An 18,998-nucleotide genomic window follows, 5' to 3' on the forward strand; every position below is an offset into this window, starting at 1 on the left:
TTCCTGCTCAAAACATCCACTGGTTGTAGACGTTTATGGTTTCAATTCCAATTTACCAAAATAACTATGGCAATTGCCTTAAATATAAGCAGATATTACAGACTGGGCATCACCAATTACAGAAACCTATGTACTTTACGTCCACACTGTGTATTAGTAACGTCCAAATATTGTTAATTTACAGAAATAACGGCTGTGTGCAACTGTTCTGATCAGTGTTCAAAAACATACACAGTTCCTAGGCGGAAAAAAATAAATGAATTGGTTAGATTGAACAGACACAGGGGCAGTAAGGGACCATAGGCTTCCTGCAACCTATAAAACAAAACTGAACAGAATCACTTTGACATTTTAAGGCTTTATATTTCAGTAAAAGACTGTACAGTATAGCTTCAGTCAAATCTAGCGTTGTATTATTTACCACAGGTAAACTGCTGTATTTACCATGGACAAAGTAACAATTTGATACACACTATATTCAAACTCTGGGCCATTATTGGAGCTTTTGTTTAAATTGTTCTGTTTTGAGTTTAGTGTACTGATTTACATATTTCAGAGAAGTGTATGAACGGCCGATAGTTTATCTTTATGACTTACCTCGACCTTCTTTCACTCAAACAATAGCTTGTTCCTGACTTGTGTATCAGGCCTTACCTGTTCTTATTTATGTCCTTTCGTAATTTGTATAGTGAACGGCCTGCCCACACTTTGTTTGGTTTTGAAAAGTCCAAGTATGTGGAAAATGAAAAGCACGAGCGGCACGTGGCTATAAGATCGTAGCCGGGTAAGACGATGTTCGCTTGTGTGATATGTGTTCCTAAACGACTCATGTGAGAAACAGTTGGCTAAGGACAGGACTGAGGTCAGTCTTTTAAAAAATGTGTGTTTTAGTTAGGGCTAGTCAAATTAACGCTTGTGTTTTGAAAGTTTGTTACTCACTGGCACCGGATACCAGTGATGTCACAGTTGAAACGGCTCCTGGAAGCAGCGTTTTGAACACTCTGTGAAGGGAATACTGTCGGTAAAATACAGTTACATGTGTTTAAGTTTTTTCAAACCAAACAAGTCCTGACCAGTTCAACATTTTTAGATTCAAACTTTTAGATTTTTGTCTCCTCAAGTTTTTTTTTTTTTTTTTAAATTACATGGTGGTTTAGTGAAAACACACTGAAAACAAACAGTCTTAACGAACAGAATGTCTACAAGTGCTCTTCTGTTTCATAACCGCCCAGGACTGAGAGTCAACATGACACGATGACGTGTATAATAGACACCGTAAAGGATAGATAATATTCATCAGTTGTTTTTGTTCCAAACTAATAGTGGCATCACTTTCTTAAATGTTTGTCTTAGCACTAATGTAATATAAACACATTTTTAAGCATGTAGACCATGTGCTTTGCAGGTAAATTCCATATAGACCTTAACAGTATGTCAACCTTGAACAGGAATGGTGCGGCATATTTAAATACATCACTTTATAATGAGCTGTAGCTACAGTATATCCTACACAGTTCTCATTTAAATTCAACTAAAAGGGACTTGTCACTTAATGAGGTTCTCCCTCTTTTGAACTAGACCCAGCCCCTAGTAGCATTAATGGTCGTGACAAAAAAACAAGGGAAAAGTATGTAGTCTCTCTGTCTCCCTCTCTTTTTCGGTCACTCTGTCAAACACACACACACACACACACACAAATATGTAGCCCCTCCTCCATACCAGTCAGGCAGGATTGTGACAGGTGAGAGCATGTGAAGATCAGGTTTTCTCATCTACAGACATTTTTCACTTGGCTGAGGTTGTTTGTAAGGACATGGCGTCTAATATACAATACATAGATTTTGATTTCATATTGTCACACTATATGTAAGTATGCAAGATATTTACTCAGTATTTGTTTGTACTTTGTTTCCAGAAACCAGGCATGGAGGAGTTAACAATATGGGAGCAGCACACAATTACACTGACCAAAGTAAGTGGCCCAATAATAATAAGTTATTTTGTTGTTGTGGTTTTTGGGGATTACTTTTGCCACCTAAGTCAAATTAGTATCTGTTTGAGTTTGCATTTTAATTGATGAGCACTGTGACTGGTACCATTTTTGTATTTTACTTTCAAAGTGTGCACCAAATTGTATGCACTGCATACATTTAAGCTGCAGGTACTCTGCCAACAGAGTGGCTCTACTTCTGTAGGTTATTGTCTACTATATATTTGTACTGTTCATACAACAAGGGCTAGAAGGTCTTGGCCCGTTCATCGTCCTTCTTATACTAAGATAAACTTGTCATTAAAAAGCACTTATCCTTAGCAAATTAGTGCACAGTGCAACACAGGCTGTTCATAATCTTAGGCAAAAGGTGAGCCTTTGTTTGACACACAGGCAGTAAAAGTATTGTTTCCAGGTATTGTGCAGTATTTTTGCAGTTGGAGCATGACCATGCTCGAGATCTCAGTTTCACAGCACAGACACAGTAGGAATTAAAAGTGACACGCCCTGCTGCACCTCACAGCACTTGCTGTTAATTTTGAAAACTGCTGGAATGTGCACCTTCGACCTCGTTCTGCATTACGTTTAGTCTTCTCCCCGCCCACTGCCTGAAATTTTCATCCTTTTTGTTCCTGTTTCAAATTAATAGAGAGTCTTTTACTGTATTGTTGAATTTCACCTAATTCTCTTTTGATGGCAGGATCCCAAGCTTGGGTTTGGGTTTGCCATATCAGGAGGAAAGGACAAGCCCCACCCAGACACTGGGGACACAGCTGTGGTGGTTTCAGACGTGCTGCCAAATGGACCAGCCATGGGACGACTCTTGTAAGTTCAACAGAGTTTTTTTGAAACACTGTCCTCGTTGATTTTTGGTTTTTGTTTTCAATTTATGAACACAAACCAAACCAGAGTTTTTTGTGCTTCTATCCAGCAACAAGGATCAGATTGTGATGGTGAACGGGACGTCCATGGAAAATATCCACTCTAACTTTACTATTCAAATCCTGAAATCATGCGGCAAGACAGCAAATGTTGTAAGTACTGAAACAAAACTTTCAGATCGAAATCTATGATGTCTTTATGTTTGCGTGTGATCAAACCGTGGCTTTTACCATTGTTTTCCTCCAGACTGTGAAGCGTCCCCGAAAGATCCAGATCCCAGCCACCACCAAACCGTCTCGAGCTGCCTCCCACTCCAACCTGCTGGACCCAGACCCTCCGAGACGGGCACGTCGATACTCTGACGGCAGTGACACCAGAAACACAAATCGTTACAGAGCACGCAGCGCGTCGCCAGAACGCAACGGGCACGGAAACACTCTACCTCTGATGTCATCAGGCTACAAGAGGCTTCCACAGCCGGATGTGGTAGACAGACCAATCAGGACTACTCTGGTGAAGAAAAAAATCACAGATGGTAAGTTGTAATTAGTTAGTTAGAGTTGATGTGCCAATATTTATTTTACTGTAAGGCGGCAGCTATTTATAAGGAAGTGAAGCGCATACCTGAAAGCTTTCGGGAAGTGCTGATTTCTGTCTGGTTTCTGATTTCTCTGTGTTTCTGCAGAGTATGGGCTTAAGCTGGGTAGTCAGATCTTTATCAAGCACATGACAGAAACAGGCCTGGCTGCAAAGGAAGGGACACTGCAGGAGGGAGACCTCATTCTCAAGGTAAAAACTGACTTCTTACATTTCAGCAGCTTCACAAAACCTGACCTTTTTTGATTAATATACAGATAAGAACCGAACTAAAATACTGACTACTTTTATTGTTGTGTACTTTTTTTTACAAAAAAAACGGACTGCATTTATTTCTATTACTGTAGTTGTAATTGTCAACTTGTTTGTCAGGTTTGTCTTTTTGACTCCTGTCCAATCCTCGTTTTTCAGTTGCTGTCTGTTATTGGGCCACTTCACTGATTTTCTTTTGTACTGCATTGACTCTGGCTTTAATTGGTCACTGGTTTGTTTAAATGTCTTTCTCATCTTGATCCATATTTCCTGTGACCAGATCAATGGCATGACAACAGAGAATCTATCCCTGCTGGAGACCAAGCACCTGGTGGAGAAGAGCAGGGGCAAACTGACCATGACGGTCCTGAGGGACAGCCGAAGATTTCTGGTCAGCATTCCAGAAGTAGAGGACAGTGCCCCTAATAGTGAAGAGGACAGACGTCGGGACAGCAGCTCAGAACTAGAGGGTGAGCAGAGTGAGAGGGGAGGGGGAAGGATGGTTGATTATAGTTAAAGATGTGATGTCAACATTTTTTAAAAATATATCAAATATGGAAGAATTGCTATTGATTTTTTTTTTTTTTCTGTACATGAACAGAGATTTCAGACATAGACGAAGACATCCCTGTTCACAGAACATCTCGTCAACCCAACAGAGAAAAACGAACACGCAGGTAAACAACAGTTAGTTTTAATTTGGAACTGTCTTGGTCTGTCTGATCATGGACTGTTTTTTTTTTTTCTTATTCTCTGTTCATCTGTCCTCTGAGCCAGTAACTCAGTTAATAAGTTGTCTTGGTCCAGTCAACATCATAAAAAAATGCGAAAATTAAATTCACATAATTCATGACACATGAGACTGTTTCTGGATGTAGTTTGTTTGGAAACGATGTATAATCGTATATTTTGTAATTTTGGGATCAGTGTGTAAAATCCAGCGTCTCTTCTGTTTTCCAGGACTAGAGCCGAACCTCCACCTCCTGTAAAATCTCGGGACTCATCACCCATGCGCTCCACCTTGAGCCGTCCTCCAGTCACGTCGTATGCTTCTCGCAGAGGTCAGTCCTGCAGAGAGTCTTTCTTAGACCAGGAACATGTATACCTTAGACAACACTAGTTTGCCTTCTTTGTCATGCCGCAAATTCCTTTTCTAGAGAAGAGGTAGACAGACAACACCACTGATTTTTGATGAGTCAAGATGTTACTATTGTTGCCATAATATAGATGTGATGTTTTTGCCACTGCTGACCCTCTCCTCTAAAATCACCATCTGTATTAAAGAAAAAAAAAAATCAAAACACTGTTTACTTTTGTCTCTTTAGTGCCATCTGAGTCTGAGTCTGACCACAGCACCTCTCCTCCTCCTCCTGTCAGGAGACAGACATTAGATAGAGACACCATTGACAGGAGGGAGCCGCACAGTAAACACAAGTCAGTTACAAGTCAAAGATGTTGTATTATAATATTTCAACCTCATTTGTTCCACTGTTTTTTCTGTTTATGTGTGTGTGACTCTCATGTTAATTTGAACTTGTATCAAAGATCCATTTTATTTATAAAGATAGATAATTATTTTACTTGAACGATGACTCAAAAGTGTTGTTTTGCAGTCATTAAGCTGCTTGTAATTTTTAGAAAATAATGTAATTTTAATATCTTTAATTCTGTTTTTTTTCCTGCTCTCTCAGAGCTCTCTCTGGGATGTCCACTCTCCCCTCTGGGATGTCCACCCTGCCCAACCCTCGCTCCTCTCCCGTACTCCAAAACTGGACCAGCTCTCGTCCATCATCTTCTGCCTCGAGGCCCCGCAGACCAGTCTCAGATTCAGACTCTGACCGCAGTGCTTCCCCTCCTCCAGCCAGGCAGAGCCCACACCTTGACAGTAGATACAAGTAAACACAAAGTTTTCCTTAACTTGGGTCCCAATAAGAAGCAAATAAGACATCTTTTGTAGGTTGGTGTAAAGTTATTGTTGATTTGTACATGGATTTTGTAGCATCATCAGTAACCGTATAAACCTCATTGAATAATGTTAGGTTTGATCTCAAAAACATATTAGACAATAAAGAAATCATAAATATCACAGAATGCCCTTTTGGCTCACTGATCTTTTTCTATTATTTTTGTCCGTCTCTCAGAGTTCTCCCAGATCTGCGTTCTCAAGGAATGAGAGCTTCTCCCATCACTGTTCGACAGGACGCACCGAGGAGAGTGAACTCACCCGTCAGAGTCCCACCACCAGGTGAGAGAAACCTTCAGCTCACCCAACCTCCCCCTCACACACATACACACAGGCACACACATGTCATCACAAAAAACACCCAACTCGCCCTTTAATGGCTGCATCCTGGACTTTTCTTTGACACCTCTTCAACATTACTTGGCTCAGGTTTAAGTGTTTGCTGAGGAGCAGGTGTCAAGAGTCGAATGGCTCAATGTATGTCTGCTATGTCTACTGATATATATATATATATATATAACTACTATTACAGTCATATTTGCCATGTAATGATACAACACAGAAGAAGGTCACAAATTCAAACCCCTCTTTTTTCTCTTCTCAGACTCTGAGTCTGAGTCAGAGGGCAGCTTGGTGCCTCCTCAGAGGCACAGCACCACCTACAGTCAAGACTCCCTCAGCAGATACAGGTACAGATGAAGGTCTCCCCCCAACCCTACTTCCCCTCCTGAAACCCAACAAGATCTGATTGGGTGGTGAATGAGCAGCATGCAAATAACTCTGACAATATTACCAATAGATATTCTTTTTTTCCGTTTTTTAAACTTTGAAGGTTTTCGTTATCCCTCTCACTTGTGGTCATGTTTGTTTACCGCTTTTATTTTGTTTTGCATCTTTTTTTTCTTTTTTTTAGTGTTTTCACTTTTATTGATGTGTGGTTTTTTTTTTTTTGTTTTTTTTTTTTTGTTATGGCTGTAAACCAAGCGTTTGTGTTGACGTTTGTTAATCATTGAAATAAATTTTACTCTCACTGAACATCTACCTCTGCTCTAAGTGTTGATTAAACAGTGGAAAGTAATCAACTTTCAATTTATTTATCCTAAACATGGCTGAAAAAAAAAGTTAAACAAGAGCACTAATAACCTTTGATCAGTCACAAAGCAGTACACCATCAAAGGGAGGGCTTCCCTCAGAGGTGTGAAGGTGAATATTCAACATTCTCTCAGCAATAATCATTATTGTACCCACAGCTCCCCCCGCTCAAGATATAACTGAGATATGTTGTCCTCCTCCCTCACTCCCACCTCCCTGTCTTGTCTTCCAGAGTCCTGCCTGCTGTTTCCCTGCAGCCACAGGTGGAGCCACCAAGGTGGAGCACTGCCAGCAGTCCACCTCCAAAAGGTGTGTGTAGGCATTTTTTGCAGATGACATCTTTTCTTCCTTTGCAGCCAGTCGTTTTTATTTTAATTTGTCAGTTGACACTGGTGTAAACCATTTGATGTAATGCTCTTACACCAATCTGATTTGCATGTAGTACAAGCATGTACCAAAGTACATAAAACTGTTGTATTATTAGCCTAAAACAAACATCTATTATTATAGTGTTCTCTCTGCACGACTCAAACGTACTGTACACATTCCATCTGCGGTTTCCTACAACCGCCTTTAATAAATGAATTAAATTGATTTGTAAATAGATTGACAAATGATGGCTTTAGAACTTACATTCTGTCCTTGTTATTTAAAGTACTTTGCTTAATTCACTGACTAAATAGTCAGCATTATGTCGCTAAACGACCGTCTGGTCTCTTCTTACAGCTCCATCAGAGTCGGGGTCAGAGCCCAGCTACACGTCTGTCCCTCGCAGAGAGTCGACAGGCAGTGACAACGTCAACACGGTCAACAACAGATACAAGTAAGGGTCATTTCTTTAATGACGTGGGTCAACCGTCACTCAGTTCAGCTTTGTCAAGTTCCTTAGAGGAGTTTGTATAAAACCGACATGAAAGTCACGGTTGTTAACATTAAAACAAACAAATATTTAAAATACATGGAAATGACATTCGAGTGCATATCTGTATGGATCAGCAAACAGTACACACACTACCAGAGAATAAATCTGCATTTGTAATATCAAAACAAATCGTTGTCTCAGAGAAATGTAACTCTGAAGTTACAGTTGTCTCATTTCTCAGCTGAACTCTATTTCCTTTGCTCTTCCCAGAGTCCTCCCTGTGACTAATTCCTCGAGAGTGGCTGTGAAGCAGGAGCCTCCAAAGTCTCCGCCCAGCAAACCACCTCCTGATGGTTAGCGTTTCTCCCATGTGTCACTTCTTATTTTATTTCCTTGACTTTTTCTCTAAGGAGCTATAAGGATAAATTTTAATATGTCCTCTCTATGTGTCCCCTCAGACTCCTCAGCATCAGATGACCTATCACATCTCAGGAGGTCCGGGAGTTCTGAGCGAGAAGAGAACCGCCGCAGGTACACAAGTGTCCACTATCACTGCATTTTACAAATAATTGTTAAAATATCAAACAATAATCATAATTAATGAGCTTTTCACCTACAGCATAGACACTGACATGATAGTTTCCTCATTTCCTTTTTGTCGTCTCTGTCAGGGTTCCAAAAGGTGCTAATGGAACTGGCACTGTCAAGTCAGGGATTTCAGTGAAGAACAACCCATCCCTCCATTGTAAGTCTATAAACTACCAATAATGTGTTGAGTCAACTGTTCAACTGTGTTTATTTTAATTTGTTATAACATTTGCCCACTTAGCGTTGTTGTGTCCTAGGTCTTATCTTATAATTTAAGTCAAATTATAACGTGTTTTATAATTTCTTTCTCCTCCAGCCAAGCCAGTAGAAGAACCAATCTACTCCTTACCGCCTGATTCTTACCCATCAGCTAATCCAGGGTGACTGATTTTTCCTATCCAAGGATTATATCCTGTAGATGAAATTTAAATAAATGATTTCACAATAATAATAAATCTCTTCCCATTTGCTTGTTTTTCTCTCTTGGCTGTGTGACTCCTTCAGGTACAGCTCAGATCTGCGCACGGTTAGTTTTGTGAAAGAGGGCAGTGTGGGTCTGAGGCTGGTGGGGGGCAATGATGTTGGCATCTTTGTGGGGGGAGTCCAGCCAAACAGCTCTGCATACGACCGGGGAATGAAGGAGGGAGATCAGATCATGCAGGTGAGGAAGGCAGATCATGTATACTTTTTCTTTGATTTGATTCTTTCTATTTTCGCATTTAAGCTTAACTAAAGATTATTTTAAATTAATATAATATCCTGCAATTTTCCACCAGTCATTGTAAAAAAAAAATATATATATATAGTAAAAAAACACACTTGTCTGTCTTTATTTTTAGGTGAATAAAATTGATTTCGGTCACTTCACACGAGAAGAAGCAGCCAACTTCCTCCTAAACATCAAAAATGGAGAACAAGTTGATATATGCACTCAGCACAAGATGGACAGTAAGTGTTCTCTGAAATTGACCGACTGGCGAACCACTGATTTTGCACCGTCCACGAACTTTTAAACCTTACTAAATGTTCTCTTCAGTTTACAAGAAGATCATCAAGTCCAACCTGGCAGATAACTTCTACATCCGAGCCCACTTTGACCATGAAGCAGATGGACCCATTGGTCTGAACTTCACCCGAGGAGAGGTGTTCAGGGTGGTGGACACCATGCACCGCGGCAAACTGGGCAACTGGTTAGCCATACGCATGGGAAACAACTTGCACGAGATGGATAAAGGCACTATCCCTAACCAGGCCAGGTCAGTTGGAGGTAAAAATACAAAATGCTACATGTGTTTTATGCAGCACTTATTTAACTCTGTCGCTGGTCTGCTGCAGGGCCGAGACGCTGGCAAGCATCGAACAGGCACAGCGAGCAACTGGAGAGCGACAGGTAACTGGACCAAGAGCCGAGTTCTGGAAATTACGGGGACTGAGAGGAAATAAAAAGAATGAAAAGAATGTTCGTAGGACCCGAGACGATCTGCTGCAGCTCACCATTCAAGGCAAATTCCCGGCCTACGAGAGAGTCCTGCTCAGAGAAGGTGCTTTTTCCTTCCTCACACGCAGATGTTGTCACATGGAAACATGTTCTTACACAGAAACTGGTGAAACTGGTTTTGATAATCCTGAACTGTTTGTGTCTTCAGCTAATTTCAAACGGCCTATTGTCATCTTGGGTCCTCTTAATGATATTGCCATGGAAAAGCTGGCCAGGGAGATGCCTGATGACTATGAAGTGGCAGGTTGGTTTCCTCTTTTTCTCCACTCTCCTGACTCTTTTTTTTTATTATTATTATGTAAAAATTCTGTAATTGCTCCTCTGATATTTTTGAATAATATCAGACATGGTCCCTCGCAGTGGAGGAGACAGTAGCTCGACAGTTATTAAACTGGATACTGTGAGAAGAATAGCGGAGAAGGTGAGCGCAAGTTTAACTGGGCATATGACAACAGAAAAAAAACTTTAGTTTTTTTTCACCCTTACACTGCTTTTACTCTGTTTTTTACTCGCCATCAGGACAAACACCCTCTCCTAGACATCACTCCCACTGCAGTTGAGAGACTCAACTACATCCAGTATCACCCCATGGTGCTGTTCCTGGACCCCCACAGTCGCAAAGACGTCAAGGCCATGAGGCAGAAGTACAGCCCCAACTCTAACAAGAGCTCCAGACGCCTCTACTCACAGGCTTTGAAGCTGAGGAAACACTACAGCCACCTGTTCTCAGGTGACGAAGAGACTGTTTCTGACAGATACCGATGTTTGTCTTCTCTATGGGGCAGTGGGGGCTTAGTGGTTAAGGAAGTGGACTTGGATCCGGAAGGTTTCAGGTTCCACTGAGGTGCTCTGAGCATGGCACCATCTCCACACACTGCTCCACCGTTCACTTTGGTGATGGGTTAAAAGCAGAGGTCACATTTGGTTGTGTGCCGTGACGTGTTGTGTCACAATGACAAGCAGTTCACTTTCCTTCCTTCCTTTATAACGTGTGTTTGGTTTTTTTCCCACTGCAGCGCGTATAGACTTGCAGCCTAACTCCCATATTTGGTATGAGACCGTAAAGGACAAGATTCGTCACCAGCAGTCCAAACCTGTCTGGGTGTCAGAGGTCACGGTATGACAAACTCTGAAAATGTTAACATTTATTCACCACAGAGACATTAACATTTTTTCTAATTAACAATGCTTCAATGGCATTTAAGAATACAGATTTAAACTTTTCAAAAAATTAAAAAAATATGTTTTATCTTTTTCTCAGTTAGTGAAACATCAATTGTTGTGTACCTCTGCAGTTGGAGAGTGGAGGAGAACAGGACCTGGATGCTCTGGACCAAACCCAGTCGGACTACCTCAGTGCTGCTAGTGACCTGGAGGACACTGACGGAGAGGCCTTCACTGATGGAGAGGCCTACACTGACAATGAGGATCTTGAAGAGGCCTATCCTGGTCAGGATGCAGCCAGGGCCTTACGGGGCTCCAGATTAGCAGGAGCTGCTTTGGCTCGATCATCTGAGCCAGCTTCTGAAAACCCTGCCTCCAACTCAGACCCTGAGTCTGAAGCCAATAGGTACGAAGTCAGAGAAATCCCTCCTCTGATGCACGTTCCTGAGCCCAGATCCAGCCGCCGGAACACATACAGCCCACCACAGAGTGACGCAGAGGAGGAGGAACAACCCTTTCATCGCAGTTTCACTGACTCCGATTTTAGCGCACTAGATGCAGCCAAGGCACCATCGGAAGGACCCCCGGACTTTGTTGCCCCTGACCCCAGGACTCGCTACTCTTACAACGAACCCTCGTATGCAGAGCCTGAGAGCCCACAGCAACCCAGCCTGTCTGCTATTGAAGAGAAATTACAACAGGTAAAAAACATCTTTTTTTTTACTTTACTTTATTCTTTTAACTTTTTAACTCCACCAAAAAAAGTTTTTATTTCAATGAAAACCAATGTTCTCTGTCTCTCCTCCAGGCTCGCTCAGCAGAGCCACAGGCAGAACCAGAGGAAAATAAAGGCCCGCAGTACATTGTGTAAGTCAACTATTTTACTGTAAAGGTCCATGGAAGCTACTAAACGTTTGTTTACACAACACTCTGGAGGTTAAAGATGTACTACATGTAAGTTATTGTAAACAATATAAAGTTGTCGTTCTGTTTGTCTACAATTGCCCACAAAGGCATTAGAAGTACAGTGTTCTGAAAAGGTCAGGATCGAAGTGGACAGGACGTTGACCTTTAACCTCTCTGTGTGATGACACTGACACAGCTACCACCCAATCATTTTAACTGAAAGCTGAAACTGTAAAACTCCCAACGACTGCTCTGTTCTGTTCAACAGGCTGGCACATCATCACCAAGCAGTCCAGTTCAGAAGAACACAGATCAGAGGAAGCGACAGCTCGGAGGATGAGGATGAGGATGAGGATGAAGACGGAGAAGCAGATGACATTGAATGGGGTCCTGCAACAGAACTTTAGGGTTGAAAAAAAAAAGTCCCAGAGATAGAGACAATTTCACCCCAAAAGAAACATTTGTCTTTTTTCTTCCACCACGATTCTGAAAACCACAATAAATAATAAATAACGTTTTCACGAATACATTGATCATAGTGCAGCTCAGGATAATGTTAGAATGTTATTAGTTTCATCCTTTAAAAAAACAACGACGAACGTGAAAGATCTCTGTTCAGCCCATATTTAAATAAGTCTCTGGGGAAAATTAGCTTCTCTTTTATAAAACACATTGTATTTCAAGACATTTGTAAGTTCAAATATTTTTCTAGGTAAACCTTTTTTTAAATAATTGTGTTCAACCATACAATAGATGTTTATTGTTTTTTTTTTACATAGCTCTAAATAGATAAGGCAAACTTTGATGATAACAAGCAGTCACATGGAGAACATCAAATGTTTTGTCTCTGTATTTAACATTGGAAATGTATGTGTACTTGCATGACACGAACTCTGTGGTGAGCCTCTAAGGCTAAAACAAACTTTTATTTTCACATGATTTTAATTGTACAGGAGAGAAAATCTCGATTTATATTGAATAAAAATAATGAATGTACTTATTTATTTTCATGTTCTCTCTGTAGTGTGGGGGGTTGAAATGGCTATAAACATAACTATCAAATAATTTATATAAATGTAAAAGTTATCACAAACTTATTTTGATATTGAATGTATAGTTTAGGGGGTAGTTTATGTCAAAACAAGTTGAAAAAGTAAAATGATGTTGGTGTACGTTACACATTTCTGCTGTTAAACATGGTTATGAAGTTAAGTCATAAGGTCAAACAAAGCTGTCTCCTTAGGGTTTTCTTGCATTTTACTTTGTCTTGTAACAGCAAAGGCCTTTTCATACCAACGGCTATTTAATCACCAATATCATTGACACGGTAATTAATACAATTTATGAAAAGGCAGGAAAAATTAACTTGGCTGCAAAGAGAGCTATAACCATACACTTCCAGCCTAGTACTTATTGTAATTTATAATTTATTATGTTATGATTGTACTGGTCCGGCCCACTAGACATGCTCTAAGGTAAGCATTTCTTTTATATTGTTTTAAAGGAAAAGTTATTAATGTTATTGCTGTAACTATTAGCCACTCGTGGGGTCTCCGTCTTGGGGGGAGTCATGGAAAGCCCCTGCTTTGCTGTTGCTACGCCTCTGATAGGTTCAGGTCGTGTGTGCCGCAGGTGGTTCTCTACGTTAACAGTTTTAGGTCACGTGGTAAAGAACACGCACGTGCGTCATAAGGAGTTGATGTTCAACGAGGGGATGTTGTTTGACTGGTGGACTTTTGTATACTGTTTACTGACACTGCGTGTACGTAAGATGAGGCCGGTGTGTGACTGTGATTAAAAACTCAAAACCTTCCAAAACTAAAACGTATTACTTCTCCTCCTCCTCCTCCTTCTGCTTCTTAACGACGCTCAGAGCGGATGCCGGCGGCGCAAACCGACTGTTTGCGGTGAAGCCGTGTGTGTGACAGCGTCAGTGAGTCTGCGCAGCTCAATGTGCGACAGCAGCAGCAGGAGGAAGACGGACAGATATCATCCGTGGCTGAGGGTCGGCTCTGATGGCACCGAGTTCCCGCAGAACTTGAGCGGCAGAACACATAAGTGGAGAGTTGGGGGGTGGGTTGGGGGCTTGTACGTCAAACTGAAAGAAGTCGGAATGGACGGTAAAGGAACGTTGAAGATGTTCACGCGGAAGAAGCGGGAACTGATAAAGACGCCGTCCATCTCGAAGAAGAGCCGAGCAGGAAGCCCCGGGCCCCAGAGTGGCGTTCAGTCTGTGAGTGAGACACCTTCACTTCTGCTTTTGCTTGTTTGTCTGTCTGCGTGTGTGTGAGAGATGGAATATTTAATATTTAAACACTAAATACTGAGTTTGTCAAAGTAGTGTAGTTCTCCTAAAGGTAGAACCTCATGTCTGAAGCTGAGAGACGAATGATGGGGCAGTTATATATAAGAAAAATAGATGGACGGATTCACTCAGTGTGTGTACGTGTCTTTGATGGGTTAGTGATAATCAGTGTTATTGTCGCATTAACAAGATGTTCTACCCTGACCTTCACCAGGCTGTAAAATAATCACCTTAACGGTTCTTAGACTGGGTTTCTAAACCATTGTAATATATTTGACACATTTACGAAAATTTAGACTATTAGACCTAATTTTAACTGTTCTTTCACATGTGTAAAAACAATGTTTAAGTAATGGAATATTGAATAATATTAATTATTTCTTGAAGAAAAGTAGAATTTTAAATTGTTTTTTTTTTTTTTTTTTTTTTGCCAAATTCTTAATTTTGCTGTAAGGAGACACAGGAAGGTGTTGAATATTTAGGTTTTGGCCCGACTGGTAATTGCCCAGCAGGGTATCTTGGCAAAGGGCAATTTAAGTGTTGTTGATTATTTTATTTTGCTGTTAGTTTGCTATTAATTGTCATTAATTGGCATGTGTCACAAGTCAGTGACATCATGTCGTCATGAAAAAAAAAAAAACAGTGGACGCCCATGGAACTGAAGAATATTTGTCAACAGCTGGGACCAGTGCTGCTGAGTTGTGAGGGAAGGTGAGGTGTTTTTTAATTTAAGGGCAATGTAGGTATTTGAATTTAAGAGTTTGTTGACCTGACTTGAAAAAATAAAAATTAGACACCGCTGGTCTTCTATTGCCTACCAGTAAGTCGTGTTCCGAATGCTTTTACTGTAGTCTGTAGCTCAAGTTAGTTTTACTGTAAAGTACACCTTAGTAAAACTTATCAAATCCATAATCTCTCTGTTAGAGGATAAAGGTTCAGATGATATTGTGTGTGTGTGTGGATGTCAGTGTGTATGGTTTTTAGCCATGAAGCAGTGATATGCGATACAGATTTTGCTCATCTAGTTATGACAGTTGTCCCCTGATGGTTAGTGTAAAATAGGGAGAATGCTGAAGCCTGGTGGAAAGACTAGCTACAGTCCATACTTGACCAGTCAGAGAGTTAGGAGAGTGGGTCTAAAAGGCAAGGACAGGCCGGACATACTGCACCAACAGCACAACGTTTGTCTCAAAAAGGTATGTCATTGGCAGCGGAGGTGTTGTCTTATCTCTTTTCACTCTTTTTTTTTTTTTTTTAATCAGTAGAGGCAGCTGTCTTTGGTCGGCTCTGTTATAAGTGTGAAATTAATTTAATTATTGAACAAATGTAACGGTGGTCCCCTCCCCCTGCGTCTCCTATCAGCCCCTTCAACTGTGGTGGTAATGTATTTCATCAAGAAATGTATTAGGAAAAAAATAATAACACAGTGTTAAACAAACACGTCTGCTCTCCTACGTCTAGATACTGTTATAAATAAGAATTAGTGCTAAATAATAAACAGACATGCTGATGAAACTGGTTTGTTACGCCTTGACTTGACTAGCCTCAAGTGAGGTCTGGCTTCCTGTTAGAAAATGATGTAGAAGAAAAGTAATGTTACATCACAGTTTGTTTTGAGACAAATGGGCAGGGAAATATTGTTTATTAATGATGGTAACAAAGTTTAGATTTAAGGAAGTAGTTCCACACCACATCACAAACCAGCTTCTTTTCTTTCGTCTTAAGTAAACACTAAAAAAAATTTTATGGCATGTGAGAAGAGGCAGGTCACAGTCATTTGAATTTTGGAAGTGACGGCACTTCACCTGTCTTTCTGTGTGCTTCATTTACAAAAATAAATATGATCAAGACCCAGTTTTGCTGGTAGCTGCTCGACACCTCGACAAATATGTTAATAAAAACCTGGTCGAGGCCGTTAGTCAGGCTTCTGAAATCTTTTAAAATAAGACAACCTGGTATTATCTGTGAAACACAAACCAAAAGAATATATAAAAGTTTATTGAATAATCTTTGGTTTTGTCGGCTCCTGTCATTAAAAATACAGACCTATATCATTTTAAAGTCTACATTTGTATAAATCTGTCTGTGTGTGTGTGTGTGTGTGTATACCCTCACACCCAGCAACAACTCGGAAGCAGGAAGTGTTACACAACTCAGGATCTTGTGAAAGTTTCTGAGTTTACGTTCACAGAAACGGAGGGTTTTTACACCAAACTCACACAGTTCTCGATGACTGGCCCTGGTCTTAGGTTTACTTCTTAACCATCCACTTTTACCCTACACTGTGGTGGAAGTCATACGACCATGTGGGAGTCAGTCTGTGCAGGGCTGTTCCGACTGTTTTGACACACGTTGGGCTACAGTATGACTTTTACTAAGAGCCAGTAACTCTCTAGACACTAACTTTTTTTTGTAGTTTTGTAAGCCTCCGCAGTAGCAGATTATACTAGGGATGGTATGATGCAACTTTTTTATGTCTGGCAATACTGATATCAATCCGATACTTTCTTTTCTCCTCCAGCATGGCGCAGGCTGCAGCTGCTGAGGCGATAGTCCCTGTTTACAGCATGTTGTAGATGTTTTTTTGGATGGTGGATTAACCAGTATCATAGCAATCCTACCAGATGGAATCATGGCCGTGGGTGCCATACCATAATCTGGCTTAGGGTGCCAAAATGGCTGAAGCCAGTGTTGACAAAGGCGGTGTCTTTTTACATGTGTTTATGTAAAATAACTTACGTACAATTTAAATAATTAAGCTTGTTTCTCTGCACTTGTCCTCTTCCTGTTTCAGTTGTCCATCCTTCAGGAGCAGCCTCGTAAAGACGCAGGAGATGTCACTCTTTCTTCCTCACCGTTGTCCTCATCTTTCTCCCCCACGGTCACTCCAACCTCTCTGGGACACCAGGACTCCTCTGCGTCACTCCTGTGCCCTGCTACGACGAGCGTTCAGCACAATAAGATGGCAGTGATAGCAGGGATGAGTTGCCCGTCTCCTGTGTCCACTCTGAAGAGACCGACTACACTGAGCAGACACGCCAGCGCTGCAGGTTTGATTCCCAGTCATCTTAGCACTGGACACTGTTTCATCCCAGTTTGAACACATCTCTGTGATTACTGTGTTTTATTTCATCAGGGTTCCCACTCCAGTCATGGGTGTTCACCAGAGGTCATGGGAAAGGGGCACTGACCCCATCGCCTCCGACTGAGAATCCAGAGAGCACCGCCATTGAGGTGGAAGACATCCCCGCTCTGCTGAGGGACGTGGCCCGGTTTGCAGAGGCGGTGGAGAAACTGAAGGATGTAGTTCTGACCGAAGGTAAGATTCTTCCTACATCATCGTGGAAAAGCTGGCACCGAGATTTCTGTGATGAATGAGGGAGAAACATCTCGATCACATGATCATAGGCCCGGTCAAATAAATAATAGTGATTTACAGCTGCACTGACACGGCTTTAAAAAAAGCAGTTCATGTTGTAGTAGCTTCATAAATGTGATTTCACAATAATATCAAAATCATGTTCAATGTTTTGTTGAAGTAATGGTTATAGTACTGATACCTATCATACTATTCCAGAGTTTTTTAGCAGCAGTTTTTGTAATACATTTTATTTTTTTGTAATAAATCTTTATTACAAATTTTGCTAACAGTGAAAGTATTTAATATATATAGTATATAATTATCTATATGTTTTTTACAACAATGTTTTTGCTCAAATGTAGTTGTTTAGTGTTGGCCACCTGTTTGATTTTTGAGGTATTTGGTTTTACTATTGTAGTATTTCTGACAAATCACGAAGCTACCTCCCCACAGGAAGAAACAAAGTGATGAGCTGTTAGAACTAGCACGGACTCCCTACTGTGGTTGAGACTCGTTGACTAATTTTTGATTGTACACAGATGAAACCTAAATGAGCTGGTGTCTGCAAAATAAAATCCCAACAATGTCAAACTCACATAATCATTTTTGAAAGTCATACATGTTCTGGGAGGGAAGCCCTGTTCCTACAAAGCTGGAATGATAACGAATGATAATGATCAGTTTTGAGCAGGGTAATAATCTGAAAAATTTGCTTTTTATTTCTCTATTTCTGTTCCTGTTGGAACTGAAAGACATTACAGCAGGTGTTCTAATTTCACATTATTATTAATGTACGGAAAAATGTCAGGAAACTATGCAAATAACTTACACTTAACACAAATGTAAATTTCTCTTCCTGGAGTTGGTAGATTTTAGTCATCACTGTGCCTCTTGAAGACAGCTTGTTAAAGGCTTCAGTGGAGCTGTTGTCCTCAACTGTATGACTCAGTCTCCAGTCTCTGGCATTCCATTAGATTAGTGTATCAGACAGATTGTCAGCTGTAGACTTGGTCAAGTCTGAAGTCTGACATGAAGCTGAAGCCTGGGTGTTGAGATGGCAGTTAAAGATCAAGCTGCTTCATAAACAAAAATCAACAACAAAATGTGTTTTTCTTCAACACTGTATTATAAGTTAAAGAATTAAGTCGGATAAACCCTCGTGATAAAATGAAGTTCCATTTCACTCGCACAACTGCACCTGTAATCAGCACTGCACTGTAAAGTTCTTCCTTTCAAAATAAGTTGACATTTCTGCACGGAGTCGACCGCACTCTTATCTCCCGCAGGAAGCTGGCCTTTTGTTACTACAGCCTCTGTACGACAGGTTCCTCCATCTGAATGATAACAAGGTCAAAATAGTATTTAGTAGTAGTAGTGGTATATTAACCAATTTAAAGTCCTGATGAAAAATGTCATCTTTTTAGAGAAGGACACCTGCTGAAATATGAAAAGTGTGAGTGTGTGTGAGTATAAAGCTGTAAAGATGATAAGGTGTGTGTTACAGCTACAGTACCAGGAAAAAAAGAGGTCCAATTATC

General features: G+C 40.7%; 3 protein-coding genes across 7 annotated transcripts in view; all 3 read left to right on the plus strand.

The window, feature by feature from the left end:
- Positions 1-12,790, plus strand: part of tjp3 (tight junction protein 3) — an 18,321-nt gene extending 5,531 nt beyond the window's left edge. For all 3 annotated transcript variants that reach the window (XM_008307276.3, XM_008307274.3, XM_008307275.3), the window contains exons 2-30: positions 1,916-1,972; positions 2,691-2,815; positions 2,922-3,024; positions 3,119-3,407; positions 3,558-3,661; positions 4,002-4,191; positions 4,323-4,398; positions 4,682-4,782; positions 5,047-5,155; positions 5,413-5,616; positions 5,863-5,966; positions 6,289-6,373; positions 7,009-7,085; positions 7,503-7,599; positions 7,909-7,991; positions 8,097-8,169; positions 8,310-8,383; positions 8,543-8,606; positions 8,731-8,887; positions 9,066-9,174; positions 9,263-9,482; positions 9,562-9,767; positions 9,873-9,968; positions 10,069-10,145; positions 10,244-10,454; positions 10,741-10,841; positions 11,020-11,589; positions 11,697-11,755; positions 12,063-12,790. In XM_008307276.3, coding sequence (XP_008305498.1) covers positions 1,925-1,972; positions 2,691-2,815; positions 2,922-3,024; positions 3,119-3,407; positions 3,558-3,661; positions 4,002-4,191; positions 4,323-4,398; positions 4,682-4,782; positions 5,047-5,155; positions 5,413-5,616; positions 5,863-5,966; positions 6,289-6,373; positions 7,009-7,085; positions 7,503-7,599; positions 7,909-7,991; positions 8,097-8,169; positions 8,310-8,383; positions 8,543-8,606; positions 8,731-8,887; positions 9,066-9,174; positions 9,263-9,482; positions 9,562-9,767; positions 9,873-9,968; positions 10,069-10,145; positions 10,244-10,454; positions 10,741-10,841; positions 11,020-11,589; positions 11,697-11,755; positions 12,063-12,201 — 3,951 coding nt within the window. In that variant the 5' untranslated portion in view covers positions 1,916-1,924 and the 3' untranslated portion in view covers positions 12,202-12,790. The remainder of the gene's footprint in view (positions 1-1,915; positions 1,973-2,690; positions 2,816-2,921; positions 3,025-3,118; positions 3,408-3,557; positions 3,662-4,001; positions 4,192-4,322; positions 4,399-4,681; positions 4,783-5,046; positions 5,156-5,412; positions 5,617-5,862; positions 5,967-6,288; positions 6,374-7,008; positions 7,086-7,502; positions 7,600-7,908; positions 7,992-8,096; positions 8,170-8,309; positions 8,384-8,542; positions 8,607-8,730; positions 8,888-9,065; positions 9,175-9,262; positions 9,483-9,561; positions 9,768-9,872; positions 9,969-10,068; positions 10,146-10,243; positions 10,455-10,740; positions 10,842-11,019; positions 11,590-11,696; positions 11,756-12,062) is intronic.
- The window catches only part of LOC103399996 (methyl-CpG-binding domain protein 3-like), an 844,757-nt gene that overhangs the window by 387,621 nt on the left and 438,138 nt on the right, over positions 1-18,998 (plus strand). The window lies entirely within an intron of this gene.
- arhgap45b (Rho GTPase activating protein 45b) overlaps positions 13,476-18,998 on the plus strand; it is a 13,680-nt gene continuing 8,157 nt past the window's right edge. Inside the window, exons 1-4 of one of the 3 annotated variants that reach the window (XM_008307271.3) lie at positions 13,476-14,027; positions 15,152-15,295; positions 16,894-17,149; positions 17,236-17,418. In XM_008307271.3, coding sequence (XP_008305493.1) covers positions 13,746-14,027; positions 15,152-15,295; positions 16,894-17,149; positions 17,236-17,418 — 865 coding nt within the window. In that variant the 5' untranslated portion in view covers positions 13,476-13,745. The remainder of the gene's footprint in view (positions 14,028-15,151; positions 15,296-16,893; positions 17,150-17,235; positions 17,419-18,998) is intronic. The other 2 variants (XM_025066233.1, XM_008307272.3) reach the window with 2 other exon arrangements.

Source organism: Cynoglossus semilaevis, chromosome 2, assembly GCF_000523025.1.
Source record: "Cynoglossus semilaevis isolate Cse_v1.0 chromosome 2, Cse_v1.0, whole genome shotgun sequence".
Lineage (NCBI taxonomy): Eukaryota > Metazoa > Chordata > Actinopteri > Pleuronectiformes > Cynoglossidae > Cynoglossus > Cynoglossus semilaevis.